At 43.7% G+C, this 20,278-nt stretch overlaps 1 protein-coding gene and 1 long non-coding RNA gene across 3 annotated transcripts in view; one reads left to right on the forward strand and one right to left on the reverse strand.

Moving 5' to 3' along the window:
- Positions 1-3,029: 3,029 nt before the first annotated feature.
- Positions 3,030-20,278, reverse strand: part of ALK (ALK receptor tyrosine kinase) — a 684,520-nt gene continuing 667,271 nt past the window's right edge. For both annotated transcript variants that reach the window (XM_025927337.2, XM_086700283.1), the window contains 4 exons: positions 19,612-19,713; positions 9,648-9,782; positions 8,857-8,947; positions 3,030-5,868 (listed from right to left, as the gene is read on the reverse strand). In XM_025927337.2, the coding sequence (XP_025783122.1) occupies positions 5,182-5,868; positions 8,857-8,947; positions 9,648-9,782; positions 19,612-19,713 (1,015 nt within the window). In that variant the 3' untranslated portion in view covers positions 3,030-5,181. The remainder of the gene's footprint in view (positions 5,869-8,856; positions 8,948-9,647; positions 9,783-19,611; positions 19,714-20,278) is intronic.
- On the forward strand, positions 7,611-14,055 carry LOC147582319 (uncharacterized). The gene is made up of 2 exons (XR_015248975.1): positions 7,611-12,882; positions 13,498-14,055. It is a non-coding gene; the product is annotated as an uncharacterized LOC147582319 (long non-coding RNA).

Below are 20,278 nucleotides of genomic sequence, written 5' to 3' on the forward strand. Positions count from 1 at the left end.
CTATGAAGACATATTATCTGCAACAAGTTTCAAAGACTTGCTATCCAGTAACAGTAGGTGTGTCTATAAACCTGAGAAGAGGGATTCTGTCCAATCCTCTGTAATTGGGAGGGCGGACCCCCGTTATCCTCGTTTAGGACCGCCTGACTCCGCAGACACCTCCTGGTCCCAGACTTGTGGCTTATTCTGGGCTTTGTTCTGTGGCTCTGGGAGTGGAGAGCGGGAGGTGCAAATTGGCAGTGGACAGGAAGTGCATCAGACCTATCGTGAAATATCGGGTGTGGCAAAAGAGAACCTTCCAAAGATAAGTTTTATGATTTTACTTTGCCAATAAGTCTGCAGTTGTAACAGACATTAAGGGAAGTGAGTGGTATGGTGCCGAAGGCGTGAAGGTTGTTTTTTTTTTTTTTCAACGTTTTTATTTATTTTTGGGATAGAGAGAGACAGAGCATGAACGGGGGAGGGGCAGAGAGAGAGGGAGACACAGAATCGGAAACAGGCTCCAGGCTCTGAGCCATCAGCCCAGAGCCCGACGCGGGGCTCGAACTCACGAACCGCGAGATCGTGACCTGGCTGAAGTCGGACGCTTAACCGACTGCGCCACCCAGGCGCCCCTGAAGGTTGTTAAATGGACGTGATTCTCATAGTCCTGCTGCTTTCTTTCAGGAAACCACCCGATTAACTTTCTTCGCTAATTTTATGGTTTGCTAAAGAGATCTTTGAATAGAAAGAATAAACAGAACTGAGACTATAAACTTCTTTCTGGTCCGCTTCTGTATAAAGACTAAACGTAATTTGGCTTACTGGGATGACACACTGAATTAATTGGCCTTGGCTCCCAATGCATTAGGGGTCAAGGTGTCAAGGTTAATGAAAGGCACACACGTGTGCCCACGCACCACTCCTTTCCTGTGGGTTTGGGGCCGGGTGTTGGGATTTGCCTCACACAGAGGTGAAGTCTCATATTGTTAAGTGAGAAAGTGAGGGTTCACCTAACTTGCTTGAGTCACAGGGGTTGGTAACTGCACCCGGGGCTCTTAGCTGCTGCCCAGTCTGCCTGCCATCTCTCAAAGAGGTGCTGAGAGCTAAACCAGCCAAAATATTATAATCATCTGAAGTTTTGTCAATCTGCTATTCACCTATATTGGCAGATATTAAAATGTAAACATTCTAGACTCTAGCAACATGCACTAGTTGCTGAAGCTTAGTGGGAGTTCGTTCAATACGACTGTCTTTCAACTAATACCAGCTGACGTGCCTCTGAGCGAGCACTGGAGTGATGGCAGGACAAATAATTGTAATTGCTTTCAAGGAGGCAGTAGCCTTGGTAGATAGATGGAGTAAGGGAGATAGCTAGAGCGTGGGCAACAGAGGCAGCTGAGAAGTGGACTTTGGGCCAGCACTACAGACTCTGGTGTTCGCGGTCGTTCCGAGGTTAGCCCGGTAGCGCATCTTTACCTGAAGGGTAACACTTGTTTTACGTTTACTGAACACTGAAGAGCGGGGAAGTCCTTGCTTCGGTTGTGTGGTCATAGTTCGTGTTCCTTCCTGCCCCCCACCCCCATTGTAGGTAATGGTCTGTTCTTACACTGAACTTTTCCAATGTTTCAAAATTAAGTTAGAGCTAAAAATAGCTTTGTGCTTGGGTAGCGCATTAAAAGTGAAATACACCTACTCAGGATACCAAAGGAAAACAGAATCTTAATAGAAGCCTTACTGTTTGTTCTCAATAATTCTCTTTTATTTTAGGGCATCCTATGGAGGATTACGGGAATGCTGGGTTTTGTTTTGCATGTTCGCACAACATGGGCAACCATCTGCTGCGATGAACTTAGCAAAGTCAAATTGTATGTTCTTTGGGGACCCATTTAAAGAGTCATTAGCTAAAGACAGATTGACAACACACTTCATACAGTTTTATGAGTCTTGTCATGGGGAGTCTGTTATCAAGGGTAGTCTGAATTTATATGCATCTTGTTTTTAGGTCCACAAAGCTCATGTGAATGTTAATCTTGCTGTTATTGGAGAGAATCTATTAAAGTAGTCTGATCACTTCGAATTTCTTAGTAAAGTCAAGTAAAGTTAATCTGCAGTTACAATCTCTTATAGCTCTAGAGCTTGCCAAGTATTACATGAAGCAGCCAGAAAATTTTTAAAAAATTGCTCAAACTGATGAAGTATCTTCCTTTTTGTGGTGCTTATTTTTAACATTTAAGCCAAGTTTTAAGTGTGATAGAGTCTTCTTATTCTTTTGAGCTGAAAAGGACTGGGTTCTAGCAGGTTCTTGCTACTGTTACTAAACAAGTGGCAGATGAAACCAAACCTGGTACAAACAGGAGAACCACGAGGCCCAGAGGGGTGGGTACAAGGGCAGGGACATAGAGGCACGTTGTGACTTTGGAAATTCTCCCCACACCCAGCCCAGATCACTTGGGAATTGAGGAGGCATCCGAGCCAGTGCTTGTGCTTGTATACACTTCGTAATCTCCATGAGGGGCAGCGAGGAAGGGAAACCATTCTCCCCATTGCACACGGAGGTGCTGAGGTCCAGGCAGATCCGATACCCCAAGGGGAGCCGGGACTCGCACCCTAACTGGTGGGAGAGAATCCAGTCTCCTGACTACTATGTAGATCATACTCTTTAAGAAAAAGTAAGTTTATTCCCGCTCTTTTGATTTGCTATGATTTTGAGGTGCTACATATTAAACTGGTCATTCTCTTACAGATTGCCAGTTTCCCAGTGGTACGGTTGTGAACTTGTGGTGAGCTTCCTTACAGATACGGAATATAAATAAGTTATTCTAGCTTATGGTTTAACTAACATGGCTTCTCTAAACTGTCATTGTGTCTGTTCGTGCTCTAGGTCGGACTCTTCTATCATAGTGAATAAACAAGAGCATCTCTGGCATCTGTATGAATGGCCGTGGCCTTATGGCCGGGGCAGTACTGAGTGGACAGTAGTTGGGATTAATTTTGTGGTGATACCTAGGGCTTACAGTGAGTTAAATGAAACATCTTGAGGTCATATCTCAGTGTGGAGGTGTTTATTTACTTATCCACGTATACAGGCTTTTAAGACTTGACTATCATTTACATGAAAATTGATACCAATGAAGACAATTAGAATCAGCAAATCAAACTCAGTGGTAGTAAGGCACAACCTGAAAATGTAATGGATTTATAGTTTTTAAGAAGAGACAGGGATACAGTTTCCGCCCCCCTCCCCTCCCCCCCACCATTAATGACAATAAAGAGTTGGCTGTTTAGCCATGTAGCATGCTCCCTGTTTAACTGGTTACTGGTGTTACAGATCTAAAATGAAATCGTTCTTCTCAGTTCTTGTCAGCTCCCCTGTCATTATCCTTTAGGAGACTGCATCTCAAAGTATCACTCTTGGGCCCCTTTAGGTGGTTTATGAGTTAGATTAATGTTTACATAATTGGACTGTTTACTTTTGTACCTGGCATGAGCCAGAACTGTACTGATTATTTTTGGCAGTTAAGATAAAGAAAAAGTGGTGTTGAGGGTATCAGATGTGCAGAACCACTGACTAGGGCAAGGCATCTGCCATAGAAAGAATGGACACTTGTCCAGCGTTGGCCTAGAACAGAATGGCTTTCCCACGTCCAAAGTGATACTTGTGATGTAGGCGAAAGTGGGGCGGTGGGGGAAAAGGTGGATATGTACATATAGTCCTTTTGCTCGGGAATGCTCAGAGCCTAGCAAGGAATGGAAAATGCTCTCCTCCCGAAGCAATGCTTTGGCACAGCTACCACCAGGAAAGAAGCTGAGCAAAGGGCCGGAGGAGCAGCAGAAAGAAAGAACGACGTGAAAATTCACTGGTAAAGCCTTGTTGCGTAGGTGTGGGTGTGTCAAATTCAACTGGTCCCCAGTTCGTTTTCGTGGAAATAAACGTAATGTGTGAAAAACAAGTTCAGAGCCCCCACGACAACATGCCAGTGTCAGTCTCTGCACGCCACTGCCCTGTAGCCCCTCTCCTCTCTGCCCCCCAGAAGAAGAATTCTGTGTTTCGGTCTGCATTTGGTAGCTAGACAAACGATGCTATGTATGTTTGAGCAGATGTGTGTCCCCTCGTCCACTGGGATCACATGATGCAGGGGGATGAACGTAGGTGAACACTGGAAGGAAGGACACTGCACCCCTCCTCAGGACCACTGACGGCCTGTTACTCCAGTGACCCGCCTGTCACTTGCAGGTGGACACGTCAGCGTGGTAACTTTCATGATGGAAACTCTTGGAAGGTTTTGGCCGGGGAGGTATTGATACCTAGGCCCGTGAAGGGATGGGTTTCTATGCTTCAATGTATCACTGCTACTTAAGATTTTTGCTTTTAAATGATCAGAGTTTATTTTAATTAGTGGAAAGTTTTAAGTAAGTGATAATGCAAATCTTGAGTTTTCAATCCAGTAGGAATCCTCACACTCAGTTTTCCCCTTTTTAGTAGGAGGAGTTTTCTTAAGGCATGAGGTATATTAGCAGGATGTTTGAATCTCTGGATCTGTACGTACGGTGTTTTGTATCATATTCAAATTACGCTGAATATCTGCTTTTCATTCACACGAGTGTATTCACATTTTCTTTATGGTACCGTAACTATTCATGTTTTTACAATCATCGTTGAATCGGCGCAATCGAAAGCATCCGGACATCATCTAAAGGGACATTTCAGTTAGTTGTCTCTGATTTTTCCTTGCCCGGTAAAGAATGAATGTCTTTCCCCGTGCCAGCCCATTACAAGCACCTCCTTTATTTCTGTTCCCTCCCCCCTCTTCAAGTGGTCCCGGTCCACATCAGCAAGGTAAGGAGCCACCCATGACTCCGACTATGAGACACATAAGCAGCGAATTCTGACTGCACTGAGGCAGAGCACACACAGTTTGAGAGAAGCAGGAGGCAGCATACATCAAACGCCCCCAAGTCGGGGCCTTGTGTTTCTCGCTTGTCTTTATGATATTTTTCTTCTTTTGAAAGAATGAGATGAACCCATGCTCGAAACCTTTTCCTAAAGCATTTTGAAAATACAGCTGTTTCTGTGGCACTTCAAAACAAGTTGGCACAAAATGAAAAGTGACGTTTGGTCTCTGGTTGTGGGGGAGCCATTTCCTGTCCCTCCTCCACGGGCTCAGGGTTCCCAAGGAAGATAAATGAGTGCCAGTGGGCTCAGGGCCCAGGCTGGTTTTTCAGAATGGTGTCCTCGTAATGACTGGTTCCAGGGGCAGTGGTGGCCTCTAAAGGTAAGCCCTGTTGCTGGTAGCCATAGTTGACATTTCCACACGGGAAGTGACGTAGCCTGAACAGAGGCACTTCCTTCATGTTGGCAGTCAGCGAGGATGGTTCTAGGAGCAGAGAGGCGCCCGGAAGTCTGCCAGTTGCAACGTTCGGTGGGACGGTACAGCTTCCCTCACGTCCCAGGTTTCCTCTCTCATGGTGCTCCTTCTTTGCCGGAGGATTGTTCTTTTTGGTGGGTTTCTCTGTAAACCATGAGCCATAAGTTGGGTTCCATAGGCTGGTGGGTTTGTTTCTAGATCCCTGGACTTTGTGTAGCTCTGATGGCGGGTTGGACTGAGAGAACGCCATATTAACGTGTCCCCCTTCCACGGCGGGCCCTCTGGTGACGCGAACAGAGAGCTCCGCGGCCGTGGGTTTCTTGGAGGCTTTGCCGGAGGAAGTGGAAGGCAGAGGGGGCGGGGCAGCTCGATCCTGCCCCTCCTCCCGTTTAGGTTGTGGAGGGGAGACTAGGAGAGGAGGAATACCCTCCGGGTCTTGGGGCCTCATGGGCACCTTTTCTTCCTCCTCCACGAGTGGGCCATACTCTATGGGCAAAGCGGTGTTGATCACGTCTGGGTCCTACAGGTGGGAGAAACAAACCGATTAAGATGCTGAATCGCAGAATTGTTGGATCTGGAAGATCCCTTAGCGATGGTCTCGTCCAAACTTACTTTACAGATGAAGAAACCATTCAGCGTTTATTGGGAATATATTAATTCATAGGCACCGGGGAATAGGAAGTGAACAGGAATCATCCTCATCCTTGAAGAGCTCGCAGAGGAAACCCTAGTATAGAAGTGTCAGGTGCTGGGAAGCAGCCAACTGCCCGGGGCAGGGGAGGCGACCAGGACAGGCTATGCAGGCTATGCCCACCACCTTGGGCAAATCTTGCAGATTCACGGGTTAAAAAATATATAAATCAGTTTAAAAAATTACTCCAGCGTATTCCCAATAAAATCCTTCAACTACAAAAGTCTGTGTGTTTGACTTCGTGTGTGTGTGTGCGCACATGTGTATGCACACGTGTGTATGCACGCAGGACAAGAGGGAGGGGAAGGGAGGAGAGGAGACACAAATGCTGTGCTGGCTTACAAGATTTCTCTCTTCTCGGCTGGGGCACCTGGATAGCTCAGTCGGTTAACCACCCCACTTCGGTTTGGGTCATGGTCTTGTGGTTTGTGAGTTCGGGCCCCATGTTGGGCTCTGTGCTGACAGCTGACAGCTCAGAGCCTGCTTCGGATTCTGTGTCTCCCTCTCTCTCTGCCCTTCCCGCTCTCATGTTCTTTCTCTCTCTCTCAAAAATATTAAAAAAAAAAAGATTTCTCTCTTCTTGGGGCACCTGGGTGGCTCACTCGGTTAAGCGTCCAACTTCAGCTCAAGTCATGATTTTGCTGTCCATGAGTTTGGGCCCCACATCGGGCTCTGTGCTGACAGCTCAGAGCCTGGAGCTTGCTTTGGATTCTGTGTCTTCCTCTCTGCCCCTCCCCCACTCACTATCTCTCTTCCTTAAAAATAAAAACATTAAAAAAAAAAGATCTCTTTTCTTCCTAGCTACCTTCCATTTTCATATTTGGCTGGGCTACACTTGATGATAACTTTTCCCCTGTTACATCTTCGTGTGTGCAGATTACACAGTGGTCTTTATCTGGCCTGGATATGCTCAGCCTCTTTGTGAAACCCACGAAATGCGGCAGTGCTGTGAGGAAAACTGCTTACAAACCCGACTTTGTGCTAGATCATTTTTATAGCAGTGGATTGTAATATAGAAAGGCAGAAGCAGTTGCCAGAGATTGGAAGAAAATTTGTGGAAGGAAGCTTAAACTTGGGGGAATTTAATTCTTTAATATTTTATGCAAATTGGGAAAGCCATTGCTTCAGTTTTGCAGAAGAGCACATTGGTCCAGGATTTGTCAACAAGGAGTGTGAGAATAAAAATAACTACATCCTGGTTCTCTTATTCTTTAGTTCTTTCCCTGTTAATTATTAATCTCTATGGGGGGAGTCATTCAAAATATACTTGTACAAAATTACCTGCTTTTAAGAGGGATGTTATATACTTTGGAGAAAAATTACTCCGAAGTGTGTGTGTGTGTGTGTGTGTGTGTCTACACACACACACACACACACACACACACACACACATTCAAGTGGGTATATTCCATTAGTATAACAACCTAAAATGCCATTCACAGAACACCAAGTTTTCTGAAAGAACCCCAAATAACTTGATATCTAGATAAATGCCAGTGCCCTCACTTTTTTTTTTTATGTTTTTATGTTATTTTTGAGAGAGACAGAGAGTGGGGGAGGGGCACAGAGAGAGACAGAATCCGAAGCAGATTCCAGGCTCCAGGCTCTGAGTTGTCAACACAGAGCCCGATGTGGGGCTTGGACTCACGAACCGTGAGATCATGACCTGAGCTGAAGTCTGTCGCCCAACCGACTGAGCCACCCAGTTGCCCCAGTGCCTTCACTTTTGAACGGAAGATGCTGGAAGGGTGAGACTCTGGTGCTGGGAACGAAGGATGTGGCTTGAACATGTATGTGTCTCCTGTCACAACTAAGGTGATTTAGAGAGGTCGTGGCTCATTGTCTGACTTCTGAAATACTCTCGAGATATCCTGGCAGAATGAGAGCTGAGAGAGGGAAAGATGTGTGGAGAGGTGACACTGCCACAGGGAGGGAGCATCCCTGAAGGGTCAGCTGGTGGTACAGGTGGAGGGACTCCTGGGGGGGACAGGGGGGCACCATGCAGCTGGTGATGCAGGTGGAGGGGCTCCACCTCCACTGACACGTGGGGAAGGGGGTGAGACTGGGTGTAGATGTCCAGGCAGGGGGGGAAATGAATTCTTAGCTTCTCCTCTCCTGAGGTAGGAGGCATAGTCTGCTAGAATGGGGTAGAAAAGGGAGAATTTAGAGTCCTTTTTGAAGGAAATAAGGACCAGCAGTACTGCTAGGAAGCTGTGTGGCTTGGAGAAACCTCTCCAAACCTCAACTCATCTGGAAAGTGGGGATATTTTGTGTACCTGACTGAGGATACAATGGAATACATGGAAAGCGATTTGCATATTACAGATGCTGTACTAACGCCTTTGATGATGTTAAAATTTCTCCGAATCACCTTGTTCCTCCCTTGAATCCCTCTGATATAGGTCATTGGGCACAAGATTTAACAATTATATAGTGGCAGTGGTTTCACATTAACATTTCTCTAGCCACACCATAAACTGTTTGAGAGCAGGTGTTTCCCATACGTCTCTGAAGCTCCAGTTTTGTCTACAAAACCATTAGTTACCCAATAGGGTTTTAGTCAGCACTTGTGAGACCTGATTCCCTAATATTATTGAGTGTCTGAAACTGCGTCATGTGTTGGTGAAGGAAGAGGCGGTAACTAGCATTTATTTCCAAACCGGGCAAACTGAGGCACTCGTCGTTTTACTGCAGAGATAAACAACCATTCTAGTGATTGCAACTCCCTATTTCCTGGCTGGTTTAACTTTCATTTCACATTTTGGTATTTGCCATCTTTTCCATATAAATGCTGGTCAAAGGGAAAAGAGTTTATACCTGGGTGCAGTATTCAATCCTCTCCAAAATTATGGCAAAGTTGGGCCTATCTTCAGGCTGATGTTGCCAGCACTGGGTCATTATCCGGTATCTAAAAGAAGAGTAAGCACACTCATTAAAACCGGGAGAAACAAGGGTGAAAAATAGTTTCCCCAGCACTTTCCCAGGGGGACCAGAGGTGGCACTGTCTTGGAGAGTGAAAACTCATCTATGTCCCATGTGGCTGGCATATGCCGCCCTCTGCCGCTGGGCCAAGGAATCGCGCCCAGGTGTAAGGCTATTAGAACACCAAAGCTCATTAACAGACGTCCTGGAGTTGACATGAAATATGGCTCCTCTCATTCCATTTCTGAACTAAAGTCACCTCTGGGGAAGAATATTCTAATTATATTTCCCATCTGCCTTGCTTGTGGGAAGGAGGTGAGGGATGCCCTACAAGACAGCAGAAAATGCAGGGATTGGAAATCTTTAAAGGTGACTTGAAACAGATGGCATAGGGCAGCCGGGGTGGAGTCTGGGACACAGATTCCTAAGAGGTGTGGGGGAGCCTGGTGAGTCCACAGCCTCCAGTCAGACAGTAGATAACTTTCAAGTCATGACATTACTGCTTCCGAGGGGCTGGAGGACTAACCCTCCTCACGCAAGTCACAGACACACTCCTATCCTGGGGCATATTAAATGAGGTCAGCCATCTGCCCCTTCATCTTAAAAAAGCATATGTGGCTGCAGTATTTTTTGAAAAGGAAAATCATCCTTAGCAACTTGTAGAAATGTTCCCCAAAGAGTCATACACGGGCCCAGGACAGTTCTTAGGTGGGTCCATCCGTCCTCCGCTGGTGACGAACTCCAGAACTTCCTGGTTGCTTTTGCTAGGGTATGGCATGTATCCAAGAGAAAATATTTCCCACAGCAGCACTCCAAAGGACCTGTGTACAGAACAGAAGATACGATATGGGCACACACACGCACACACACACGTACGCAGATATATAGACATACACACAGGGACACACAAAGACATACACATACAGATATAAAATTTGACTCTTTTGTTACACATTTTCCCAAATTGGGAATTCTTAATATGGAGAACAACAACAAAAAGAATGAGAAAGTAGCCACATGAGATGCTCCATAAAAAGGTAACCATTGTTAGCATGTTCTTTTTTTTGTTCCAGTCAAGTTCCTGTACTTAGATATTTTTTTTTACATCATTGCAGTTATATTTAATAAGCAATTTTGAACCTTGACTGTTTTTGCAGTTTCCATTACAGGATAAACATTTTCTATGCCAACAGAAACATTTGAAATGGTCCCAAAACATTCCCTGGAGTAGTTGTGCCATAATTTGCCTAATCATTTCCATATTGTTTTTAATTTTTTACAATATTTCAAAGACTGTGATGAACATCTTTGTGCGTCGTTTACAAGAACAATTTCCTTAGGAAAAATTCTTCAAATTTGGGATTAGGATAATCTAGTAAAATCTAGGATAATTCTAGTAGAATGGCTAGATCAAAAGAATATGAACACCAAAAAATTCTTGGCACATACTGTCCACTTCCACTCTTCCAAATGTGTCATTCCCAATAACCAAGCAGCACTATGCAATAATGCATCAGACATTCTCCCCAACATTGAGTATTCTTATCAAAAATGAGAATTATTGCTGATTTTAAGGTAGAAAATGGTAGAATCTTTTAGATTATATTTATTGACTTGATAATGAACATGGTTGTTTTCTCAAGTATATTCGCTCCCCCCCACCATGAATTGTTTGTATTTTTTTGCCCATTTATGTCTACATATTGTTTTGGTATTTATTAATTTTCTTTTTTATTTGTAGACCTACTTTATCAGAGATACTAACCTTTATCCAAAATTGAAATAATTCTATCAGTTGCTTTCTAATTCCACTTTTTAGCATCCCAAAGATTTTTATTTTTAGGTAGTCAAATCTATTTTTTAAAATTTTGTGATTTCCTCCATCTGTTTTATAGAGTGTACAATCCTCCCTTCACCAAAGACTAGATGAGTATTTGCTGTTTTCTTCTAAGTTGTATTTGTTCTTCTTCTCCAGCTGGATTTGAGAACTTAGTTTGGTGTGTGGTGTGAGGTAAGGGTCTACATTGAATCATTTGCAAACAACAAATCCTCTAATACTATTCATAGAATAATTTCCCCCTGACTATTGACTTGTGAGTAAAAACACATCTGTTTCTGAGCTCTCTATTCACTTAATCTATTTGCCTGCTCCTTGCATGATGCCATTCTGTGTTACATTTTGTGTATTTATGTTGCAATATCTTGTAGGACAGTTTTTTCCTTAAGAAATGTAGTTGAATTCTCATTTGTTAATCTGTTTTAAATGACCTTTATTTTTTTGTTTTATTAAAATTTTTTAAATATTTTTGAGACAGAGAGAGACAGAGCATGAGTGGGGGAGGGGCAGAGAGCGAGGGAGACACAGAATCTGAAGCAGGCTCCAGACTCTGAGCCGTCAGCATAGAGCCCAATGTGGGGCTTGAACTCACGGAACGTGAGATCATGACCTGAGCTGAAGCCGGACGCTCAACTGACTGAGCCACCCAGGCGTCCCTAGTTTTATTTTTTAAATGTTTACATTCATTTTGAGAGAGAGAAAGCGCATGAGTGCAAGTCAGGGAAAGAAAGAGAGAGAGAGAGAATCCCAAGCAGGATCTGAGCTGTCAGCGCAGAGCCTGATGTGGGGCTCAAACTCACGAACTGTGAGATCATGACCTGAGCCAAAACCAAGAGTTGGACGCTTAACAGGTGCCCCCGTTTTAAATAAACTTTAAAATGATGCTATCATGTTCCAGAAGCATCATCTTTCATATTTTGACTAAAATTTTTATTTTAGCCTTTAATTTCTTACTTAGCTTTTTGGCAAAAAGAAAAAAAAAAGGGTCTATCCTTGTTTTTGCATCTGGGTGTAGTTTTCAGATGTTAATAAATATTCTATCAAAAATTGTAGAGAACTATAGCTTCTCCATCTCCTAAGGAAAAAAAAAGTACATCATCTTGGTGAAATTTCAAAGATTCTTGTGAGGAGCATTGGGCAAAGATATTGTCCATATTTTTCAGGTGAGAATTCTGAAGCAGAGGTTATTATACAGTTAATCTGAGACAGACTGGAATACGTTATTAGATCTCTCGATTCTGCTAACTACAAATTGCCTGGTGTATATATTCTTCTCAGTTTGTCTTCTCCCAAGGCAAAACAAAATAGGCAAAATCATGCAAAAAAACCTGGTAGTAAGGCATAATGAATTCCAGCTATCTTTTTTCTGCCTGTCTAGGTAGCTAGAGAAATAGATTGTAGTATCCTTTGAGAGAAGCAGCATATTAGACAGCAAATAGATATTTATTTTCTTGGTTTGGAGTTCAAAGGAGCAAGAGGCAGTGTTGGTCATAGAACTTTGATAATTTTAGGTAAGGAGAGTTGTCATATTTAGCAAATAGCCATACAGGAACCATATTTCTTCCAGACAAACAAGAGATGCTTTTAAAATATAAGTATATCCCAAATACTGCCTGGGATATACTTATACTAAAAAATTACTCACTGTTCATCTGAAATCCAATTTTAACTGGTCATCTTTTATTTTATGTGCCAAATGGTTCTATGTTTTGTGTGCCAAATGGTTCTTTAATCACCTATAAGCCTGTCCTAAGTAGGAGCAATAGAGCCCACGGCTTTGCCCCAAAACATTCAAAGCCAAATAAAAACACGTATTTAAAAAACAAAACAAAACAAGATACTCTTCCTTCTCTTGGTATTAAACTTGCTCTGCCTGAAATTAAAGAAACAGCTTAAGTAACTGCTGATTAAATTGTTTTAAGAATTTGAATCAGTGAAGATAATCTGGTGACAAGGTTTTAAAATCGTGAATCGTGCTGTGCTCATCAGTCTTTTAAAGTTACATTTTATTTTCCTTTATTCATAGCTTGGAGCACAGTTTTTGGAAAAATGGGAACCAAAAGTGCGTCTGGCTTTTGGAATGGGTAAGTTAAGGGGATGAAAGGCAGTGCGTAGGGAATACAGTCAGTGGGATTGTAACAGCGCTGTGTGGTGACAGGTGGTAGCCACATTTGTGATGAGCACAGCATAATGTATACACTCGTCCAATCACTATGTTGTACATTATGTGTCACCTGTACTTCAACAACAGTACAGCAAAAAAGGTTACTGTACTGTATTTAGGTATCCAGCCAGCTGATCCCACTGTCTCCTGCAGTTCTCCTGGGAGCTCGAGACTCACAGACCAGAAGTCCACTCAGCATCTCCACTGGCCTGTCTTACAGGCATCTCAGACTGGACTTGTCCAAAAGCTCTTTCCCCACCCAACCCATCTCCTCTGTTCTCTCCAGTGGCGGCCATCCCAGGAAGTGCCCTCGACCTCACTCTTGCCACACCTCCCACTCTACAGCTGACTTTCAGCAATCCTGTCCACCCTCAAGGCACAGCTCGAATCCCACCACGGCTACTGGCTGCCCTGCCACCACTAAGCCTGCCTCTCTGTTCTCTTATCGAGAAATGGGCAGGGTTTCCCATCTTCACCTGCCCCACTCCAGTATCACTTCATTGGCAGCCAGAGTGATTTTTTTTTTTTCTTACAGATCCTGTCAAGCTCTGGCTTCCAACCTTTCAGGGGCATCCCATTGTGCACTGAATAGAACCCACGTCCCCTAACCTGGTTCCTAGGGCACTCCGCGTCTGGCCCCTGCCTGCCCTTCTTTCTCAACTGTCACTGGCCCTCAGGCTCACCAGCTCCAGCCATGAAGACTTGTTTTCATTCCTCAAACAAGCTCATCTTGCTTCTGCCACTGGCCTTTTACATTTGACTTTCCTTGCAGCCTGGAAAGCCTTCCTCTCAGATCTTTCCATCTTTTTGCCATTCAGGCATTGGGCTGTCACCTCCTCCATGGAGCTTTCCCCACCATCTGGACTAAACAGCCTCCCTCCTCAGGCCCCTCCACCCCACACTCTTTATCCTCTGCTTTTTTGTCTCCATGGCACTCATCAATATCCGAGGTTATGCAATTTATCTGTGTCTTTAAGCATTTTAATTAGGAAATAATGTAAGCTTTAAAAAGGAAAGGTAATATAATAGATAATTTTGTACCTAGGTGTTAAACTTTTGTCTTATTTGTGTCCAGTCTCCTTTTCTTTTTTTTTTTTTATTTTTTATTTAAAAAAAATTTTTTTTTTTCAATGTTTATTTATTTTTGGGACAGAGAGAGACAGAGCGTGAACGGGGGAGGGGCAGAGAGAGAGGGAGACACAGAATCGGAAACAGGCTCCAGGCTCCGAGCCATCAGCCCAGAGCCTGACGCGGGGCTCGAACTCACGGACCGCGAGATCGTGACCTGGCTGAAGTCGGACGCTTAACCGACTGCGCCACCCAGGCGCCCCTTCTTTTTTTGAAGAAAAAAAAAATACAGTTAAGTCCCAACCTCCCTCCTCTCCTCCTCCCCTCCCTCAAGTTGGAATGTCACATTCCCATCTATGTTTGCAGAGTTTCTGCAATGTGTGAAAGCATAATAACAAATCTGTATTACAGACTTGGCTTTTGTATTGTAAAATTATGCATAATGATATCCCACCCCTTTCTGGAACTTGTCTTTCTTTCAATAAAGGTTGCATACAGATTTATCCATGTTGATACATGCAGGTTTAGTGTGTTCTTTCATATTGCTAAATAGTTTTCTGTGATATCGGCAAACCACCATTTATTTTCCATCCCCCGTTTGAGGGATACTTAAGTTGTTTTTGCCTTTTCTCTATTATAAACAGTGTTGCAAATGAACATCCTTGCCCAAATCCATATTTGTCAACCTCTAAAGTAGACACTTGGAAATAGAATTGCTGGGTCACAGGATAGACATGTGTTCAGAACGGTTACCTAATTACTGAACTTACTATCTGCATTTGGCTAGGGTAGTTGGTGATGCTCTAACTTTGGTGCACATGGAATCACCCAGAGGGCTCCTTAAAACACAGATTGCTGGGCCCCACCCCTAGAGCTCCTGTTTCATTAGGCCCGAGGTGAGGGCTAAGCACCTGCATTTCTAACAAGTCTCAGGTGATGCTGCGGCTGCTGATCCCAGGACCACTGTGATCCACTGGGTTTGGGTAAGTCACATCCCAGTGACTTAAAACAACAAAGGCTCCTGCTCACATCATCAAAACATGGGTCAGGAAGGGGATTCTGATCATTGTGACTCCCCCGTCTTGTGATGTGTTTCGCAATTTGGAGGACGTTTGTCCATTGTCCTCTTGGTTTCCTGTGTTGCTGTTGAGAAACTCGAAACCATTTGGATTCCCTATTTTAATCTCTTATAATTTTTTACTATTATTATTTGTCTCCTTGAAAGCTTGCAAAATCTTGAACACCACTGGTCTGAAATTTCACGATGACGTGCTTTTGCGTGGCTCTTTTTACTCACCACGCTTGGCACTTGGTGGACACTTTCATTCTGGAAATGTATGCCTTTCTGTTCTGGAAAATCCTCTTGAATTGTTTCTTTGATATGTTTATTCCCTTCGCTTCTTCTGTTCATTCTTTCTGGGACTCCCATTTGTCAGATAATTGGATCTAATGGGTCTAATCTTCTTAATTTTCTTTTCTTTTCTTTCCTACATATCCCATTGGTTCATAGTTGTTTTATTTTCTAGAAGATTTATTCAACTCTGACTTCAACCTGTTACTTTTACATTATCATTATTATCATATTAAAATATAAACTGTTTTCTTAACAATAGTTTTAGATTGTAAATGAAGGATGAAGGTAATAGTGTTCTCACATACTTCACATTCAATTTCCCCTACTTTTAGCATCTTACATTAGTATGGTATATTTGTTACAATTAATGAGCCAATATTAAGGCATCATTATTAACTAGAACCTATAGTTTATTCAGATTTCCTTAGCCTTTGCTGCATTTACTTTTTCTGTTCCAGGTCACCATTAGAATATCACATTTTATGTATTTGTCCTATTTCCTTAGGCTACTCTTGACTTTGGCAACTTCTCAGGCTTTCCTTGTTTTTGATGACTTTGACAGTTTTGAGGAGTATTGGTCAGGGCTTTAGCAGAATGTCCATTTGGGATTTGTCTGCTTTCTTATGATTAGACTAGAGTTGTTGGGTGTGGGGAGAAAGACCACAGAGGTTAAATGCCATTTTCGTCACATCATATCAAGGGCACATGCTACCAACATGATCTATCACTATAGATACTGACCTTGACCACCTGACCTAACATGGCTGTGTGCTGCTCACATGAGCTTCAGGAGACTAATGCTCCACCTCCTTGAGGGCTCTCTCATATTTCTATTTCTAAGAACTTTTTTTCTCTAAAACCCTTGTTTTAAACAATCTTTTGTCCTTAGATTACGGTTGCAACAATTCATCTTTCTGAGGATATTATAGTTTTTAGAAGTTTTCCTAAGCTTTCTGCATTTTTCTGCCTCCAAATTCCTCTTTATATATTTGTTTCCTTCAGATTAGAATCTTCTCTCAAGCATTTGTTGATTCTTGGCTGGCTGCTCATATTTTATTATGGGGACATTACAAAGCCGATGAGAAGTTCTATGTAGATCTTATCCAGTGGGGGAGCAGCTGGCTTGCATGTTTCACTGGGTATCGGTCCCTGTCACTGCTGTCACAAACTGCCACAAACTTGGTGGCTTAAAACAACAGAAGTTTATTTTCTCACAGCTCTGAGGGTCAGATGTCCAAAATCAGTGCCATATCCTGGACTGAAATCATGGTGTCTGCAGAGCCACGCCCCCTCTGGAGGCTCTAGGGGAGAATCTGTTCCTTGCCTCTTCTGGCTTCTGGAGGCTGTCAGAATTCTTTGACTTGTAGTCACATATCTTTCACCTCTATCTGTGCTCACATTGCCTCCTCCTCTCTGTGTGTGGCATCTCCCTCTGCTTGCCTCTTATGAGGACCCTTGTGATGGCATTTAGGGTCCACCCACATAATCCAGGATGACTGTCCCACCTCAAGATCCTCAATCAATCACGTCTGCAAAGGCTCTTTTTTCCTTACATGGGTATCAATTACAGGTTTCTGGGATGAGGGCCATTGGATCACCATTGTTTAGACTATTGCCACTTGGAGCACCTGGAATTTCTCTCTTCATTGGTCAGCTCCTCCAATGAGGAACCCTTTGGTCAACTCCTACCTTCTGCCATGTTCCTGTCACTGAGGGGAAGAAGGGTGCATACATTTATCTTATTTTTAAATTTTCTAACGTTTATTTATTTTTGAGAGAGAGAGAGACAGAGCATGAATGGGGGCAGGGGGCAGAGAGAGAGGGACACACAGAATCTGAAGCAGGCTCCAGGCTCTGAGCTGTCAGCACAGAGCCCAACATGGGGCTCGAATTCATGAACTGCAAGATCATGACCTGAGCCGAAGTTGGACACTCAACGAACTGAGCCACCCAGGCGCCCCCCTACTTTTTTTAATTTTAGAGAGAGAGAGAGAGAGAGAGCACAAGTCGGGGGGGGGGGGGGAGAGAAAGACAGAGAGAGAGAATCTTAAGCAGGCTCCATGCTTAGTGCAGAGTCCAACATGGGACTTAATCCCATGACCCCAGGATCATGACCTGAGCCAAAATCAAGAGTCAGATGCTTAACCAGCTGAGCCACCCAGGCACCCCAAGGGGACATACATTTTTAAGTAAGTAGACTTAATAAACTTAAGTAGGTAGACTTAAGTATATATATGTATATATACATACATACCTATAAACAGGGATATATATATTCCTGTTTATAGTAGAGAATTCATCCTCAGTGATGTCCAATGTCCCTAAGACCAGAAAGACTTTAATTCAATCTCTTAACAGAAGGAACCCCCGGTCTTGTGTTATGGTAGGGGAGAGGCAGGCGGTGAGGGAATGGGCCACGACTCTGGTTACTTTTTAAATATATCTGTCACTGATTTTCCGACCTGCTGCACCTCTACTTCCAGGGGTGCCTGACACCTTTACTTTCTGGGCCTTTCTTGGGCTCTTGGGCAGAGCGAACCAGGTTGCTTCTGGACCTAGTTATCAACTTTCTGGTGTCCTAAGAAAGGTACCACTTGTCCATAAACTTCCCAGTTTCCAAAATATTGTCATTGTTGTCATTTTTATCCTTGGGGATTTTTTTTTTTTAATTTTTTTTTTCAACGTTTATTTATTTTTGGGACAGGGAGAGACAGAGCATGAACGGGGGAGGGTCAGAGAGAGAGGGAGACACAGAATGGGAAACAGGCTCCAGGCTCTGAGCCATCAGCCCAGAGCCTGACGCGGGGCTCGAACTCACGGACCGCAAGATAGTGACCTGGCTGAAGTCGGACGCTTAACCGACTGCGCCACCCAGGCGCCCCTATCCTTGGGGATTTTTATACAACTAAAAAGACTCCCTTTAATGGTGTGTGTGTGCTTGTGTGTGTGTGTGTGTGTGTGTGTGTGTGTATTTTGGCAGGGAGCACAGGTTTAATCCTCCATTTAAAATTATGTGTTGCTCTTATAAACCTTGTGTAAAAAAGTACAGAGATTTCCTAAAAATTTAAAAAAAGAGCTACCTTAATATCCAGCTATCCCAGTTCAGTCGGTTAAGTGTCTGACTCTTGATTTTGGCTCAGGTCATGATCTCACTGTTTGTGAGATCAAGCCCCATGTCAGGCTGTGCACTGACAGTGTAGAGTCTGCTTGGAATTCTCTCTCTCCCTCTCTCTGTACCTCCCTCTCCCCTCCCCCCCCTCAAAATAAATAAATAAAGTTTAAGAGAAAGAAGAAACAAAAAGAAAGATCCAGCTGTCCCACTTCTGGGTATATAGCCAATGGAAATAAAATCAGTGTATCAAAGAGATATCTGCACTCTTAAGTTCACTGCAGCATTATTCATAATAGCCAAGATGTGCAAACAACCTAAATACCCATTGGCAGATGAATGGTAAGGAAAATGTGGCATGTTTATATACAATGGAATATTATTCAGCCTTAAAAAAGAAAATCCTGCCATTTGTGACATCATAGATAAACCTGTAGAACCTGATGTTAAGTCAAATGAGCCTGACACAGAAAGACACATACCGCATGATCTCACTTAAAAGTGGGGCCATAGATGCAGAGGGTAGATGGTTGCCAGAGGTAGGAGGAAGGAGGAAATGGGAGATGTTGGTCAGGAGCACAAAGTTTCAGTTATGCAGGATGAAAAAGTTCTGGAGATCTAATGTACAGTGTTTTTCCAACGTATTTTTAACTGCACAAGGGGTCTCAACACCACTGTAACCTGCAGCACTTTTGTGCTGATAATTATTTTCTTTTATCCTTCTGTTAATGGGGAGGATTTCACTGATCAATTTTTCTGATGTTAACTCAATGTCACGTTCCTGAAAGAAACCCAACTTCATAGGTATGTGGAAAAAACAAATCACATGTGCCTCTCACTGTGTAGTCCCCAGCCAGTGGCATCAGCATTACCTGGAAACTTGGTAGGAATGCAAATTCTCAGTGATCCATAAGATTTCAGGGTAGGGAGAGTAATCTGTGCTCTACCAGCCTTTCTGACGATTCTGATACATGCCAACATTTGACAGCCCCTGTTGTAGAGGTGTGTTGACTCGTCTCCTCTCCCCCTTCCCCGTGAGAGCTTGGGATCCTGTGGCCCAAGAGTGCTACCAGTAAGGCCCACAGTGAGACCCACAGGAGGGCAACAGAAAGACTCACCACGTGTCTGTTTTAGAAGTAAATATTCCTTCCATGAAGGCTTCTGGAGGCATCCATTTGACCGGCAGCATCGCACAGCCTCCCTTTCGGTAGTAGCTCGCTCTGTGGGGGAGAAGAGGAAACCCAGACTTGGTTCTGGAGGTGTCCCTGAGTGGCCAGGCAACAACAAGCTGTAGCCATCACAGCATTGAAACTAACGAGGCCTTTCTGCGGTTCAGGAGGAGAGCAGGGGAACACAGATCGTTTAAAATTAAGTTAAGAACTTTGGTGTCATTTAATAGGAGGCAGCTCGCTGGAAGCATGAAAGCGAAGATCTATGCAATGACTAAAATATCCAGTAGCAGATGGTTAGATTTCCCCGATGGGTTTTGTGGATTATAACTCACAATGAATCACAGTACTCCAGCCTTGTAAGTACAGCCTGCTTCCTGATGGTCTGCAGTAATAGGAGACCTAGCCTGGGGTAGCTGAGAGCAGGGCCTGTGTCGTGTTCACTTTGGATCCTCCCTGACGCTCATGCAGCATTTAGTTTCAATATGGGTGCTCAACAGAGGGTCTAGGCAGCTGGAGGGAAGCTGCCTCCCACAGCACCCTCGGCAGGAGAGCACAGGGCTGGGGGTGGAGCTGGCTTCAAAGGCGTGAGTTAGTTGATTGGTTTTTATCATGA

Source organism: Puma concolor, chromosome A3 (assembly GCF_028749965.1).
Source record: "Puma concolor isolate L17-30 chromosome A3, mPumCon1.1.hap2, whole genome shotgun sequence".
In the NCBI taxonomy this organism is placed as follows: domain Eukaryota; kingdom Metazoa; phylum Chordata; class Mammalia; order Carnivora; family Felidae; genus Puma; species Puma concolor.